Below are 18,205 nucleotides of genomic sequence, written 5' to 3' on the forward strand. Positions count from 1 at the left end.
TTCCTAACTCCCAGGTTCCAGCTCTGTGGTGGTCTTCCTCGTTTCCTCTTCTCTGGGGGTTGCCACATCATCGTGTTTTTAGGCAATCTTTCGTCCCCCATTCGGCTCACATGCCCATACCATATGAGCTGTTTTCTCTCAATATCCTCAACTATAGTGCCCTCTATACCCATTTGTTGTTTTATCACTTCATTCCGTATTCTGTCGGCTCTTGATATTCTCATCGATCTTCTGATGGCATCCATTTCCGTGGCTTCGACCTTTTTCTTATATTTTTCGGTTATTCTCCATGTCTCAGCTCCATAAAGTAGGGTAGTTTCAACTATTGTCTCATAGATGTTCCATTTTCTTTTCTTTGATATTTCTTTACTCCATAGAACTCCGTTCAAACATGCTATAGCTCTTCGTGCTTGTACAATTTGATGTTCTATTTCTCGTTCGTCTTTTCCACTACGGTCGAAGATGACGCCCAGGTATTTATATTCGTTGCATGGATTTATTTTTTGATTGTCATCGATATCGAGTTGTTCTGCTTCAGCTCCAATTGAGAGGTATTTTGTCTTTTCTAAATTGATATTTAATCCCCATTTCTGGTATTTTTCAATTAGTTTTCTAAGCATGTATTCCATGTCATCTTTGTCATTTGAGATCACCACCTGATCATCTGCAAACTGTAAAGTATATATGTAATCCTGATCGTTCAATTGTATACCCATTCCTTTGACTTTCCTTTTCCATTGTTTCAGAGCTGCAGAGATATAAATCTTAAATAGAGTCGGAGAGATACAACATCCTTGTCTGAGACCCTTAGTAACTGCAAATTTTTCAGCTAAGAGGTTTCCGAATTTCATTTGGGAGTTTGAACCATAATATAGATCTTTGAGAGCACTAACCAATGTTTGATGTATGTTTGATGTGCCCAGGACTTCCCATAGTTTATTTAGCGGGACTGTGTCGTATGCCTTCTCAAGATCTACAAAAGTCATATGTAACTCTCTATTTGTCACAATTTTCTTTTCTATAATTTGTTTAAGACAGAAGATGTTATCTGTACATGAACGACCTGCTCTAAATCCTCCTTGTTCTTCGTCTTCAGACGATTGATAATCTTCCTCTATCAGGTCCCGTAGTATTCGACCGTATATATAAGAATCATTTAATAAAATATAAAAATTGCACCACTCATTACAACAACAAACTGATAAATAATTTATTCACCCAACCACTTGCCAACAGAAGACTGAAGAGTGTATGGTCAGAAGACCTACTGCAATAATACTTAGAGAATCGTTACTGGACGGTACCTAAATCACGTTAATTTACTTACAGACTATTTACTTATTACTCTGTGTATAGAGTAGATTGTAAACAAGCAATGTAACAATAAAAAAAGTAATAGAAAGGTAAACCGACAAAAGACTTAAAAACATTTTGTAAACGTTATCTGAAAGTTTGTCATTTAAATTTTGGTCCTGATAGAACAGGCTGAGGCATACTGAGAAGACAAAACCAAAACTATCAATTATTGAAAGAAGGTGTTTGAAATTCATAAGTGACATTTTAACCGTTTACATGTATCATAATCATTCGATAAAAAAATTAATTTGCTAATTGTAGCACTTTATTTTTTTTACAACTAGACTTTCTTTGCTATTTTATATATTATATATTATACACGGTTCACAATTTGTTGATAGCTCACTACAAGTTTAACCCTAATTAGAAAACTGAAATACAGAGAGGATAGGTAATAAGATATAATAGTAAAAATCAACCTAAAACTGACGGTTTAAGACGTTTTCGACTAACCCACCTTATATCTGAAGGAATACAATACCTTATAATCCTATTACGGGGGTACATGAATGGTTAGAGATGAACGACCAGTGTCGTAGAGTATATGATTGAAACATTTATTTGAACTAAATAAATATATTTTTTAAATTGTACTTATGTATTGTACAATATTGTACTTTTTTAAATTGTACAATTTAGTATTTTTTAATAAAACTTATTTATTTTATTCAAAAATAAAAAGTTTCTTGCCATTTGTAAAAGATACATTTATTTAATTAAGGAAAAAGGCGCCAAATGTCGCCTGGCAAAATTTCCAATGTGTCTTAAATGTATCCATTATTTTCGAATCCGGAGAAAACTAATAAATATTTTTGAAAAATTTAAACGCAGAATGAAAGATTACATTATTACTCAGGGCAGAAAGTCCCTGAAAACTTCTACAATGTTTGTTTTAATATGTTATGTAACAGGGGTGAAAATAAAAGAGAAAATATAGTATAATTTTTAATTGAAAATATTGCATGCAAAAGAAACTTTTTATTTATTCTAAAAAATATTTCATTCTGCCTTTAAATTTTTCAAAAATGCTTTTTAGTTTTCTCAGGATTTGAAAAAAAAATGGATACATTTAAAACACATTGAAGATTTTGACAGGGGACATTTTGCGCCTTTCCCCTTTAATACATTACGATTACAACTACTATTACTTACCTTATATAATTACGATTAGAAAACTATTCAAATTCAAAATAAATAGGATCAACTTCGGAATCCGAGTCGTCTTGAGGGTTATTAATTAGGTTAATAATCTCTACGGTCGCATCAATTATGTTATCAAGATCCCACATTTTTTGTTCTTTTTCTATTACATGTCTTACTGCATCTTTCCAGTTTTGTTTTGTAATATGTTATAAAGACTCGTATAACAATTCACGTACAGCTTGTATTTTATATGACGTATTTTTTCTAGCCACATAACTTTTCATTTGTGCCCAAATGAGTTCAATTGGATTTATTTCGCAGTGGTAGGGTGGAAGTCTAAAGACTGTGATGTTTCGCCTTTCCGCCATTTTGTCAACTACGTATTTCTTGAACTTAGATTTGTGTTGCCGGGCAATTTTTAAAAGTTCTGCTTTTACCATTCCATCTTCGTAAGGCAGATACTTATTTCGCAGCCAGTCAAGAATATCCTGTTTCTTCCACGCATTCGTTAGAAGTCTTTCTACTAGTCGTGAATGATAAGGTGCATTATCTAATACTATAATTAAATTTGGTGGTATGTGTTCAATCATTTGCTCAAAATACTCTTCGAAAACATCAGCTGTCATCTCCTCGTGATAATCTTTTGTGCTTTTGGAATGACATTCCAACAAACCATGCTTAACAAATCCTTTTTCACTGCCAATGTGAGAAATTATTAATCTACTGCCTTTACCAGAAGGTGGGGAGATACCAGTAGACCAACCTTCCATAAAGGCTTGCCTGGAGCTTAATATATTTTTATCTGACCAAATTTTTTTTAGAGTATGACCTGAGTTTACCCACGTTTCATCCTGGTAGAAGATGGGCCTTTCTTCAGCCCGGAATTTTCGTATGAATCTTAGATAATTTCTTCTCCAACATCATCTTCTCCTCCCGGTCAATCAAAAGTGATTTTCAGTCTGATTTCTCCCACCGGAAATTTAATTTTTTTAAAACTTGCCACAATTTAGTTCGTCCGATATGAGGCAAATCCGGGTCGTCTCTAACTTCTTGTAAAATTTTGTTTAGGTTTGGTATTTCTTTTTTGAAAAATAAATCCATGAATTTTCCTTCGAATACCATTTTTGGCAAATTCATCAATTTCAATAGGCTTTTTTCCTCTCTTTAAGTTTTCCTTTGTGTTTGGGTTAGCCATACCGTGTTTTTTTCTTTCTGATAGGAACCTATATAAAGTTGACTCTCCTACGCCAGTCATGTTGGCACAACTTTCGACTATGTTGCGAACAATGTTTGTGGGATTCTGAGAAACCAGAGCATCGTGAACATTCAGGACGATAGTCTTCTCTCTTGGTGAATAGACAGACTTACTGACTGTACGCAACAGTACCAGTGTAAAACTTGATGATGAAGCCATCACAAACAATCCAACAAAACGAGCACGAGCGAAAGGTACGTATATGTTCGTAGGTATATGGAATAAAAAATCACTCACGCACTGCATATAATTCGCAAAACAAATATTCGAGACGCTAATTACTGCCGTAGACGCGGAAACACCGACGAGCCGTAAATTACATGCGATCAAAAACGTACTAAACAAAAAAATTGTTTTCGTTCGTAATAACTTCACCCTTTCAAGTTAAGTTTCGAATATAATTATATTATTAAAAATCTGGGGAATTCCATCTTAATTATCTTGCAACGAATAGTACCTTCGGATATGAATTCCAGGTTTTCCAGTAAAGTGATTAAACGCGAAGATTAGTATTGAAATATCCAAAGAGATAAGGTATTCCTATTTACAAAATTGTTAAACGTTAAATTCTTATTTTTATTAATATAATATAATAACCAACATTAGTCGTGAAAGTTTTAATTGTTTTTTTGCTAAATATATTAGTATTAAAATATTATCAATATTATATATAACAGTATTAAAACATTATATTATTATTTAATGAATAAAAACCTTAGGAACGCCTATGATTTACGACCGTTTTATGAGTTTGAGGCATATTTCGTGCTCTCAACAATTTGTGAACAGAGAATACTTATCTATATTATTTATATTACAAACTTATCCTATTTGTTTACAAAATGTCTGTTCGAAAAAAATGGTTGACACCATTTTTTGATGAAAAGTCCTATCGAGGAGTTTTTATTTGACATATACCTTGGGCGTGAGTGACAAATGTCTATTTTACTATAAATGTATCAAAATTATTGCTAAGGTATAAAAATTTATAATAAGGTATAACTCTCAATAAAAATTGTTCTTCTAAAATATACATACGATTAATCGTTGAATCAAATATATGATGTGATTTTTGATGTGGTTTTAATTACAGTGCCCTAATGGGCATAGGAGGCCATTTGTCAGACCATCAGATACACGATACAGCGTTGTCATTGTCAAAATATTCAGTAGTAAGTCACTGATTAAGGTTTTAAATTATTGATCAACTATGCAATTAACACAAATTATACTGTAAAGGTTTCTAATATTAGTTTGTTAAAATAACGTTGTAAGTAATATAAATGTTTATATGTTTTAACCTATGTAAATGTGAAAAAAGTGCATTAGTAATATAAGGTGAGTGATATACTTGTGTATTGCTTGTGCATGAAAATAACGCTTTTTGTATTAAATGGAATTAACTTTAGATTTAGTTAATTACTAAATATAAATACAGATTTCGAAACCAATTAATCCACAAATAATATAGATCTGAATATTTATGTTTAACCAAATATGCTTAAAAATCTATCAAATATATTATTTCAAGTATGTATTTAATGTTTGTCTAATTTTGTAGTTATTTGTTTGGGTTTATATGACTAGGGACACTAAATCCATTCGCCAATCTTACAATTTTTACTCATTTTTTCATTAGTCATTGTTTCTTATACAATCTTATCCTAAATCTATTACTAAGTAGTATTGATCTCTAATACATAGTCTTTTTTTTGGTAATTTGTTTCTAGTTTTTTTTTCTATTAGGTGGTTTTTAGTTATTTATATATAAAATAGGTGATGAGGTCCTCAGAGTCCACAGCAAACTCTTCTGCAGCTATCTACTTAATTCAATAGCTACTTTACTGTGGACTGTCCAAGTTCCTGACTTTTTCTCTTTTTTTTTTATTTTTATTTTTTTTTATTTTTTTTTAATTATTATTTATTTCTTATATTTTTTTATTTTATTTTTTTTATTCAGTTTTAAATTTTCTTTTTTTATTACTTTTTTTTATTTTTTTTTTATATTTTACCAAATTACAAAGAAATACTTACTCTATATTTACAATTACAATTTGAGTTTAATATCTAAAACATGTTTATACAATAATCTATATAAAAACTCATTGTTTTCTAATGTTAATAAATAATTTAAATTAATGGGATGATGGACATCGGTCAAAGTGTCTAATTTTCTAAAAAGGGAAAACCACAGAAAACAAGTTCTTTCTTCTTCTTCTTCGTCTAGCCATGCACGTCCACATCTGAACATAAGCCTCTTCAAGTCTTCCTTTCCGTTGTTTTTTATTATACGCTACTTGTAGCCAATTTTTCCCTGCAGTCCTTTTCAGATCATCTGTCCATCTCATAGGAGGTCTGCCTCTGGGTCTTTTGTGTTGGTATGGTCTCCAGGTTAAAATTGATCTGTGCCATTTGTTTAGATCGCTCCTAGCTACATGTCTAGCATATTCCCATTTCAACTTTAATGATTTTTGCACCACATCGGTGACTTTGGTTTTCTGTCTTATCCATGTGTTTGTTTTCTTGTCCTTAAGTGATATACCTAGCATTAATATTTCCATCGCATGTTGGGTGACTCTAAGTATATTCATATTCTTTTTTGTGATTGTCCATGATTGTGCCGCATAAGTTAATATCGGAATAATGCATGCATCAAAAATTTTAGATCTAAGATGTAATTGAATTTGTTGATTTCTGAGTATATAGTTCAGTTTACCGAATGCTGCCCAAGCGAACTTTCTTCTTCTTTTTATTTCTTCAGTTTGAATTTCCCCATTTAGTATTATTTTTTGTCCTAAGTATATATATTCTTCAACTTTTTCTATAACTTTATCGTTTATTATTGTCACGGTGTCTTCGGAGTGCATGACTTTTGTTTTGTTTAAATTCATTGTCAGTCCTATTTTAGAAGATTCGGTATGTAGTTCTAAAAGCATGGTTTGCATTTCTTGTAGGTCAGTAGCTATCAGGATTATGTCATCTGCAAATCGTAGATTACTGAGGTAGCGGCCATTGATGTTTATTCCCTTATATTTCCAATTTAGGTTTTAAAAAACGTCCTCCAAAACTAAGGTGAACAGTTTGGATGATAAAGTATCTCCCTGTTTGACTCCCCTGTTTAATGGTTCAGGGTTCGTGTGTTCATTTTCATTTAGGTAGTATGTAGCTGTAGCTTGGTTCATAGTTTCTTTTATTAAGTTAATATATCTGCTGTCTATTCTACAATTTTGCATTGCGTTTATTACGGCCGTGTGTTCTATGGTATCGAAAGCTTTTTCGTAGTCTACAAATGCTAGGAAAACTGGAAACTTGTATTCGTTACATTTTTCTATTAATATTTTTGTGGTTAACAGGTGATCAGAAGTTGAATAGCCTTTTCTAAAACCTGCCTGTTCATATGGTTGGTATTCGTCTAATTTCCTTGTTAGTCGAGTAGTTATGACTTTGGTGAGTATTTTAAACAGGTGTGACAGTAGGCTGATGGGTCTGTAGTTTTCCAATTTTCGACTATCACCTTTCTTTTGTAATAAGATTACTTTAGAGTTGTTCCAGCTCTTAGGGACTTTGCCCTGATGTAAACAACTGTCCACAAGCTTAGTTACAATTGCAATTAGTTCCTTACCTCCTTCTAATACCATATCTGTGGTAATATTATCTTCTCCTGCAGCTTTATTTCTCTTCATATTTTCCAATGCTGTAGTTACCTCTGAAATTGTTACTTTTGGCATTATTTCTGATCCAACATTTTTTATTAATTTCCGTGCTGGTCTCATCTCATCATCTTGTTGATGTGTTCTGTAAAGTTCTGTGTAAAATTCTTCTATTGGTGTCAGTATGTTTTCTCTAGTTGTGATTTCATTTTCGTCTTTTCCCATTAATGATATCATCTGACGTCGTCCTAGTGTCGGTCTGAGGCATTTCATACTCTTATTTTTTTAAATAGTTGTTGTTATTAATTTTTCGTTTACTTTTCTTTTTTGTTGTCTGATTCCTTTTCTAATCTGCCTATTAAGTTCTCTATATTCGTCGGTCCCCCTTTTGTTAGACTTATTTAAGATCTTCCTTCTTTTTATTTGTTGTAATATTTCTTTGTCTAATTTATTGTAAGTATGTTGTTTTTGGTTTTTTCAGTTGCAGAAGGCTTTTATTCACTGTTTCGGTAATAAGGTTATTCAGATCATCAATATCATTGGAGTTTATCTGCTGCATGCTAACTTGATTTAATGCATGCGCTATCTTTTTATTAAATTCACTATTTTTGATTTCTTTAGATGTCCATTTGTATCTTTTTTCATGTATTTTTCTTTCTTTCTAGTTTTTTGTTAATTATTAGTTTTGTTCTTATTGGTCTATGATCGCTTCCTAGGTCAAACTGATTTAATACTGATACGTCTTCTACTAGGTTTCTATTCTTCGTTAAGATATAATCTATTTCATTCCTTGTCTTTTTATCGGGGCTCATCCATGTCCATTTTCTGCTTGGTTTTTTATTGAAAAAGGAGTTCATTGAGTACATGTTATGTTCATTCATGAAATTGAGAAGCATTTCTCCTCTATCGTTTCTTTTCCCGTAGCCATAGTTACCAATTAAATGTTCGTAATCTTCCTCTTTTTTGCCCAATTTAGCATTAAAATCTCCTAATAGTATTTCGTAATTTGCTTTATTTGTATCTATAGCTGTTCTTATTTCATCATAAAATATTTCTACTTCTTCATCGTCGTGGCTTTTGGTCGGAGCGTACACTTGGATCACTTTCAGAGTGGTTCTTTTATTAATCCTGATGATGAGATATGCTACTCTGTCTGATATGGGCTTGAATTTTTCGATACACTGTGTGAGGCTTTATTTTACCAAGAATCCCACTCCCGTGTATTCGCCACCTTTATGCATAAAATGTGTGCCATTTTTTAGTATTATATACTCATCACTTTTTCTTCTGGTCTCGCATATACCAAGGATATCCCATTTTATATCCTTTAGTTCACTTTCTATTTCTGGGAATCTATTGTCGTCCGTCAGTGTTCGAATATTGTAGGAGCATAGCCAAATTGTCATCTTGTGGCAGCCGGGTCTTACCCAGGGATTCTTAGCACCCCCCTTCCGTTAGTTGTTTGATCGCTGCCGTGATCAAGTCTCTGGGAAGTGCTGGGCACTGGGGGCCTTTTCTTTTTTGTCCTGTACATTGACTTGAAGGTTTGGACCGTTATCTCCTCACGCTGGTCCAGTGCGGGTTGATGAGGGAAGGGAGGGATTTGGGTAGGGTAGGTCTGGGTTGGTGGGTAGGATTTAGGGCTTAGGATCCGTTTCTCTCCCGTAAGAAAAATAAAAAATGATCACTGGGAACGCTTTTCGAAAGAAATGGAACATGATTTTTACGGTCTGCAAAAGGAAATATAAGAGGTCAAAGAACGGAGGTAAAGGAACTAATAGGACCAAAACACATAGAAATGGATACGTGGATTGACTATCTAAAAAAGCTCTATGCAGAGGAAGAACAAATGACGCTAGAACCGAAAACACCAGAAATTACCACAAATGAAGAACTTAATATAAATGTACAGGAAGTTCGGAAAACACTTGAAAATCTTAAGAACAGAAAAGCAGTAGGTAAAGACGGGATACCAAACGAAATACTGAAATATTGGGGAGCATCAATGACAAGACAGTTAACAACATTAATTAATAAAATTATAAAATACAATAAAATACCAGAAGAATGGAGAGCGAGCGAACTAGTTCTACTATTTAAAAAAGGAGATAAAAAACAGCCAGAAAACTACAGAGGTATAAACTTGTTAAATACTACGCTAAATCTTCTACAAACATCTAAAATGTTACAAGTGCTAATAAATCAGAGGATAAGTTTAGCAAATGAACAACGGGGTTTTCGTAGTGGAAAATCGTGTACAGATGCAATATTCGTTATAAAGCAAATTACTGAGATATCACTAGAGTATATTAGACCAGCATTTCTGTGTCTGATTGACCTAAAGAAAGCGTTTGACAGAGTAAGACTCAAAGATGTAGATCATCTTCTGTATAATAGAGAAACTCCTCTAAATATTATAAAAACTATCGAAAACATCTACCAAAACAACAAAATGGAAGTCAGAATAGATGGACAACTTACAGAACCTATAGACATAGGCAGCGGAATAAGACAAGGGGATTCATTGAGCCCCATACTGTTCAATTTGATCATGGATGAAATCATGAATAAACATGAATAAACAAACATAAGCATGAATTTAATATATGCGACGAAGGAACTGTACGCTAATGCTAACTCAAAGGTAAAGTTTGAAAATAATCTGTCAAGTGGATTCCAAATGAATAAAGGCCTTAAGCAGGGCTGCTGTCTCTCCCAGACATTATTTAAAATTTATCTAGAACAAGCTCTAAAACTGTGGAAGCGCAAATGTATAAATATGGGAATACCGATTAATAACAATAGCATATACACTTTGTCACTTGCAGATGATCAACTATAAAGCACAAAATTATGAAGATATTGACTATATGACTCGAAAATTAAATAGAACACGTGTTCAAGTCGAGCAAAGAAACATGTTGCTCTTTAAGTATTAAATTTTTATCCAATGTCATCGACCTAGAGTCACCTTAGAATTTAAATTTGGAATAATGTAAAACCATATATTGATGTCACAGCTACAATTATTTTAGTGTTACCTTCAATTACAAAAGAAGGCAGTGACGACACTTTTTAAAAGTTTTAATTATATGTTTTATACCTAAATACAAATGTTAAGTGTTTTACTTCTGTATAAGTTTTTTAAACGATTGTATACAGCCAACTACTGGGATTTCCCCATTAATTTTTTTTTAATTCAGATAAAACATCTACATAAAAATGTGGTTTTCTGTTTAAGATTTCAAATTTACCCCCGCCCCACCACCAGTGTTTGATGTCATTCGATGGATTTTTAAATAATATTAAACACGTGTTTTTTAGGTTTTCATTTAGCAGTGTACTACGAGATATTAAACCAGTTCCATAATTTTCCTAGGTATTAGGATAAATTGTTTTTCCGATTATAACGCCATCTAACAACAATTAAAAAAAATGTTTCTTATAAAAGTTATTTATTTTTTATAACGAATCCTAATCTGTATCTAATAAAAAAATGGAAGTTCCCATTTAAGATTTTAAAGTTGGCCCCTTCCTTGCTCCAGGAGGCGTGGCTTTTGGGTGGTGTTTAGTGCCATACAATAGATTTTTGAAAAATATTGAAAACGTGTTTTTCAGTTGTTCGATGTTTAACTCGCGACATATTTGACCGTTCCTCTTCTTTTATCATACCCTGTATATCTATAATATCTTTTATGTTTTAAATTTTTCTTGGTCCGATTTTACTATTATCTGAAACACATTATCACTGTAAATACCTAAATATTTTTATTGCTGAAGACGTTTTATTTGTTAATTTGTTGATGTGAAAGTAACTATTGGCTATTATCATTTTCGAATATTTAACTGTCTGGTTCGTGATACAGGTTTTAGTTCGATTTAATTTACATTCAATTAAAGCTATAATGTGATTGTTCCTATATCCATATTTAAAAATTTGTCGCGTAAAACAAAGAGGACTTTAGGTATCTATTAAAAATATTTGCAAGAGCGTTTACTAATTAATCAGTACCTATTGGTTTGTGTACGTATCCTAGAATGTTATCTTAAATATTGTACAAAGATCTCTGATTTTAATAAGGACATGGGGATTTTTAGAACGAATAAGTACTACCGTTGAAACGGTACTACGTAATACGTCAAGCTTATTTGCTTCAACATGTTCTCTGTAACTTATCTCAGCATTTTTCCACTTATTGTGATAACTTCGTTTTTGTTTTACCGTACCAGTTATATATTGTTTATTGTTTATTTAAATGTATTGGATTTTCCATAGAGAAATATTATTTTCGCTATAATTGAATGTTTGCTATTACTTAACTTAAAACCGGAGTTGATTTCAATAAGAATACATAACCTTGAATTCAAGCTGAAAATAGGCAATAGATATACTACAAACAATATAGAACAAAATAAATAAATACTAATTATATAAATTTACCTATTTAGCGGTATATATATATATATATATATATATATATATATATATATATATATATACATATATATATATACATATATATATATATATATATATATATATATATATATATATATATATATATATATATATATATATATCATCACCATCATCATCATCATCACGTAGGGCTACAACCCTGGGTGGGTCTTACTGACTGTACAACTTTTTTCCAATTTGTTCGATCTTTCATCAACCTAGGGTCAAATGGAATGTTCATTTTCCGGAGATCTGCTTGGACGTTATCTCTCCATCGCATTCTAGGACGTCCGAGTGGTCTTTTGCCTGTAGAAATCTCCTCTCATACCAGTTTTATAAGTCTCTCGTTATGCAGTCTGTGCACGTGACCTGCCCATCTTAGTCGCTGTGATTTAACTTCTTGAACAATATCGGCATCATTGTAGAGTGCTTTTAATTCGATATTAGTTGTAACCTTATATTGGTTTGTGGTGATGTCATGCTGTGATCCGAAAAGTATTTTTCGTTCAAAGCGTCGGAGCTTTTCTTCGTTTGCTTTGGTCATGATGCACGTTTCGCATCCATATGTTATTACAGGTCTGACGATGGATATATAGATTTTGATCTTTAAATTTCTTGTAAAATTTTTTGATTTTATGAGCTTATTGGCCAGTGCGAATAGACAGCGAGATTGGATTCTCTTTTATTTCTTCAGTAACATCGTTGTCAGCTGTGATTACGCAGATATTTAAAACGTTGTACTCGTTCGAAATTGAAGGTTATGACCGTCACATTTTGTCCTATTCTGTCTCTTGTCGTTCTATTTATACACATATATTTCGTCTTCTCTTCATTAATCTTCAGCCCTACTTCATTTGTTGCTTCTTCTCCCTTGTCTTTCGTGAATAGGATCTCCAACGAGATCTATGTCATCTGCATATGCGAGTAATAGCTTGGGACCTTGAATCGATATCAATTCTGTTTTTATTTCGGCCGACCTCGTGGCTTTCACTAATACAAGGTTAAAAAGTAGTGGAGATAACGCATCACCCTGTTTGAGTCAACTGTTGATTTCAAAGCTCCAGACAGTTTATTATTTACACGTACTTTAGATATTCCAACCTCCATACAGATGTTGGTCATCCGAATGAGTTTCTTTGGTATTGAGAACTCCGTCATGGCATTCCATACTTGGCTTCTTTCTACGCTATCATATGCTTGTCAAAAGTCTATGAAAAGATTGTGTATGGGTCTGTTATACTCCCATCCCTTTTCTAGAAGTTGTCTCAGCGTGAATAGTTGATCTATTGTTGATCTGTTTGCCCTAAAACCGGCTTGATAGTCGCCTAGGACATTTTCAGCATAAAGGATTAGTCTACTAAGAATGATGTTTGAGAGGGTTTTATATGCCGTGTTTAGGAGTAAAATTCCTCTATAATTCGCGCGTTTTGTTTTGTCTCCTATTTTGTGAATGAGCACTATTATGTTTTCCTTCCATCGTGCTAGTATCCTCTCTTCTAACCATATGTGCATTATTAGTTGGTGGATTTGCCGATGTAGTGTCTCCCCCATATTTCAGAAGTTCTGCTGGTATCTCGATTTGCCGGCGCTTTGTGATTTTTCAGCTTATGTAAGGCCTTTTGGGTTTCTTCAAAGGAGGGATTTTTGACGGGCATGTCCGCTGTAATATAGATTTCTTTTTTGTGCTGTTCTTCGTGTATGATATTTAGAAGGTTCCTAAAATACTGTTTCCATTCTTCAGTTACTTCTTCACTGTCGATTATCATACTGCCTTGATTGTCTCTCAGTTTATGGATGGAATTGGTTCTATGTCCTCTTTTCTCAGAGGAAATTGCTTTATAGAATTCTCTGGAGCCTGGTTTGGGCCGGTCTCTCTCCATAGCTTCATATTTTTGTTGTTAATAGTTTCTTTTCTTTGTGCGTATTATTCTTCTTGTTTCTTTTCGGCAGTCGTCATATTTCTTTTTACTTTGGTCCGTTTGCAGTTGTATCCAAGTCTTCCTTACTGTTTGTCTTTTTTCCAGCTGTTTCCGACATTCCTCGTCATACAATGATTTTGCCCTCTTCTGCCTACTCCTTCCAAAGATATTGTCCGCTGTCTTGGTTATTTTTTCGGCAGTCGTTTCCCATAGCTGTTCTATATCATTGTATTTTCTTTCAGAGTTCAAGGTTTGTTCAAGTTGTTCACTTTATGTATATATAAATATATATATATATATATATATATATATATATATATATATATATATATATATATACAGTGTTTCCGTGAAGTATGGAATAAATTCAATATTTCCTAAATGAAAAGCCTTTTTAAAAAATCTAAAACACGTCAATTTTTAAATTTAATGTTCTACATTTTACAATAAAATTTCATTATACAAGGTGATGACGTCATAGGCTCTTTTTTTAAATGTAACACCCTCTATTATAGAACATTTTTAGATCGATAAAAATGAGCTGATTCCAAAAATGTATAATACTTTGAGGCTAACGCGCACTAACATCAGAGTTAGTAGGTACAGCGGTATTAATAACAAAAGTTTGTTTTCTCGTGTTAAAGATAAGACACCAGTAATGTACACTAACAATACAATTTACAAAATACCGTGTTTAGGCTGCGAAGGTTGCTGTATTGGACAGACAAGCCAATGGTTAAAACAACGTATTTCCCACCACAAAAGTGACTGCCGTAAAGGTAAAAACACATGCACTGTTGTCGAACACTTCATCAACACAGGTCACAAGTTTGACTATACTAATGTTGAAATCCTACAAACAGTAACTAGTCGTACTTATAAAATCAGGCTGTTTCTCGAAATGTGTTATATTAAATGTAATCAATTACAAAGCAGATCCGAATCAGTTAAACAGCATCTACAGCTATTTTTACTTAATAGTGCTAATAACTAAATTTAAATCCTGCAGGTGTTGGTACATTTACATAATTTAAAACTTAAACTCAACTTTGCTACTCATGGACTGCTTTAAATTTATTTGTAAATATGTATAAAAAGTAATTGTTACAAAATTAAACGTAATTTTTTTTATTTTCAGAAAACTGACCATGATGAAGGTGACCATCATTTTAGCACTCGCTATTTCTACAACACTAGCAGCACCATCAGATGTCCAAAGTCCGCTTCAACAATTAGCAATTGGAAATCAACAATTAACGTCAAACGTGTACAAAGAAATCCTTAAAACTAATAATGGAAGTATTATCTTTAGTCCTTTTTCTGCTGAAACTGTATTAGCGCTGACCTCGGAAGGAGCGAAAGGTGACACTAGAAGCGAGCTAGTAGCTGCATTACATCTTCCAGAATCACAAGAGACTATCCAAGTAGGATTTAAGGAACTTTTACCACAACTTAAAATCAACAATAAGGACGCAGTATTAGCCTCAGCTAATAAAATATATATAGCCAACGGTATCAAGTTAGAAGATGATTTTAAAAAGACTGCTGAAAGTGTTTACGCATCAGGACTTGAACAAGTAGATTTCTCCAACAGTGCTAAAACTGCTAACATAATTAATCAATGGGTAGAAAGCCAAACAAACAAAAAAATTAAGGATCTCATTAAACCTGAGTATCTCAACAGTGACACTGTGATGGCTTTAATCAATGCATTATATCTAAGCGCTGAATGGTCAACTGTTTTCCAAGATTATAATACTGTAACAGATAAATTCTACAGAACAGCTTCCGAACAAATAGATCAACTAACAATGGCAATGACTGAAGTATTTAAACATTATGAAAATAAAGAACTCGATACTCAATTTTTGGAAATTCCATTCAAAAGTGATGGTCTTGTTTTTACTGTTGCTTTACCTAACAAAAAAGATGGTCTTGCTGCTTTAGAAAATAACATTGAAAAAGTATTCGAACCTCAGCCATATACTACTGTACCTGTACATTTGAGACTACCAAAGTTTACTGTTGAAACACAGTTGAATTTGAAAGATATTCTTCAATCGTTGGGCGTTAAAAAGATCTTCAACTTTGGCGCTGATCTTACTGGATTGGCAAAGAACGCCAAAGATTTACGTGTATCGGAGGTAGTTCAAAAAGCTTTCATTAAAGTTGCTGAAGATGGAGTCGAAGCAGCTGCTGCCACTGCTGTTTTGGTGGAGACTAGGTCGGGACGTTTCTTTGTCCAAACCCCAATAAAGTTTTTCGCCGATCATCCTTTCGTATACTTTATTAAATATAATAATGTTATATTGTTTGCTGGAAAATACAGTCCCTAGGAAGCTCGTGACGACAATAATTATTGAATTTTATGTATACATAGTTCCTATAATTAACTTATAAATGTCATAATATGTGTTCTGTATGTTATAAAATATATATTGACTTAGTAAATGTAATAAGCTCATAATTTGTCCTTTACATTTATTTTACCTTTTACAATGCTATATAGAAAATTAATAAATTATAAAAATAAATATATCACGAAAAGTATTACGAAAAACTGAAACTATTGCTATGGGACGGAATAAAAATGAATTCGATGTACTCCCAAGACTAGTTACTAACGAGCTACATCAAGTCGTGTTTTTACAGTATATCATTAGTATTTCATTAAAAGTTCTTTAAAATTAAACATAATAAATCTGTTAATAATAATACCACAAAACAAAGAAACAATGTCGATACGATCTCCAGATCTCCAGTCGATATAAATTAAATACGGAAACTACGTCTATATTTGTGGCTACGATTTGAATAGTAATTTGTTAATATGGGTCCCTGTTAAATGTCTTTGATTTTCTCATATTGATAGTCAATCTTCACATTCTTCTATAAATTTTGTGCTATTAATACTATCGTGTGTATAAATTATAACATATAATAAGTTATAATTGACTATTTTGAATATTATTTTGGTTCATCAAGTGGCTCGGCAATCCGTTGTGGATCTTGGCCTGCTGACAAAGAAGTCGCCACTGTTGTTCATTCCTGGCAACTTCCCTCCATTTTCTGACCATAACAATCTGTATTTCTTCTTCCACACATCATCAATCCATCTCCTTCGTAGTCGTCCTCTACTTCTTGTTACCTCTGATTTTGAAAATGTTAGCCTCTTCGTGTTTTCGTGATCTTGGATCCAGCAATGTGTTCAGCACATCTAAATCTCTGCACTTTAACGAATTTCACAATATCTGGATCGGTGTATAACTGAATTTGTCTCTCAAAAATACCAAGAAGTCTTTTATCATTTTGAGATAAGGTCCACGTTTCAGCCCCATATATCAAAATTGGTCTTAATGAAGTTTTGTATATATTGAGCTTTACTGCTCGTTTTATATTTTTATTTTTTAAATGTTTCTGGAGACTCTGAACAGTTCTGGTTGCTATTGGTATGCGTCTTTTTATTTCGTCGCTTGTCGTGTTTGTTGCGTTTACTGGCGATCCAAGATATGTGAATTCTTTGACTTGCTGAAACGTAGAGTTGTTAATTTGAATTCTCTGTTGAATATTTCGGGGGTTTTTAGAAACCAACATATATTTGAAGACACAAGTGCATAAAGGATCTATGTAACATAAACAACTTTTCAAGTAAAATGAATTCAAAGTTTTTTAATTAGAACTTTTTTATTAATAAGCCTAGAATGATACAATTTTGAAGAAACTTAGACCTTAAAGTACACTTTTTAATAATGATAATTTAACAATAATAATTCACAACTAAAGAAAAATATTTAATTATAAATGTATATAAATCCTTTATTCCCTAAGTAACTTAGGCAAACATTTTTAATTCAAAATGCATAAAGGATACAAGAAACAATAAAACGATGTAAAACCAAATGTTATTTCTAATTCGTTCTTCTTTTTTTTATTTTTTTATTTATTTCATTTTCGATTTCTGCGCCTTCTTTATTTTCCCATAGACGAGTATAAAAATGTCTATAAGTTTCCTCTATAAAACAAAGTTGCTGTTTTAAATTATTAATTTTTTCAACGGACAGAGTATATTCGTTTTGTTTGGTATAACTTCTAATACAAAACCTTCTCCTGAATTCGCCCTTACATTTTTTATTATATCCACTTTTAAGAACGGCGTGTTTATGTCTAAGTAGTTTTTGTAGTAATATTCACCGTAGCTATCCACACGTATCCATTTGATATCATCTCTAAAATTTATTTTATCTCCACAGCAATTTTTTTTTCTATTTAATAAGTGTAATTTATTTTCTATGTCTGCTATATTTTTAAAATGGTCGGTCATATTTATAATAACAGACCCTTTTTTACTTGATTCTCTTATAATATCTCTATATTGATCTACGGCATATATGGTCTCAACATTTCGTAATTTCTTTTCAATTAT

The 18,205-nt window shown here is 32.4% G+C and overlaps 2 protein-coding genes across 2 annotated transcripts in view; both read left to right on the plus strand.

Moving 5' to 3' along the window:
• The window catches only part of LOC140443886 (inter-alpha-trypsin inhibitor heavy chain H4-like), an 81,291-nt gene that overhangs the window by 12,904 nt on the left and 50,182 nt on the right, over window positions 1-18,205 (plus strand). The gene's annotated exons all lie outside the window — the stretch shown is intronic.
• LOC140443888 (antichymotrypsin-2-like) lies at window positions 5,074-16,249 on the plus strand. The gene is made up of 2 exons (XM_072535388.1): window positions 5,074-5,092; window positions 14,921-16,249. The coding sequence occupies exon 2, from the start codon at window positions 14,931-14,933 to the stop codon at window positions 16,116-16,118; it is 1,188 nt and encodes a 395-aa protein (XP_072391489.1). The 5' UTR covers window positions 5,074-5,092; window positions 14,921-14,930; the 3' UTR covers window positions 16,119-16,249.

This window comes from Diabrotica undecimpunctata, chromosome 6 (assembly GCF_040954645.1).
Source record: "Diabrotica undecimpunctata isolate CICGRU chromosome 6, icDiaUnde3, whole genome shotgun sequence".
Classification (NCBI taxonomy): Eukaryota; Metazoa; Arthropoda; class Insecta; order Coleoptera; family Chrysomelidae; genus Diabrotica; species Diabrotica undecimpunctata.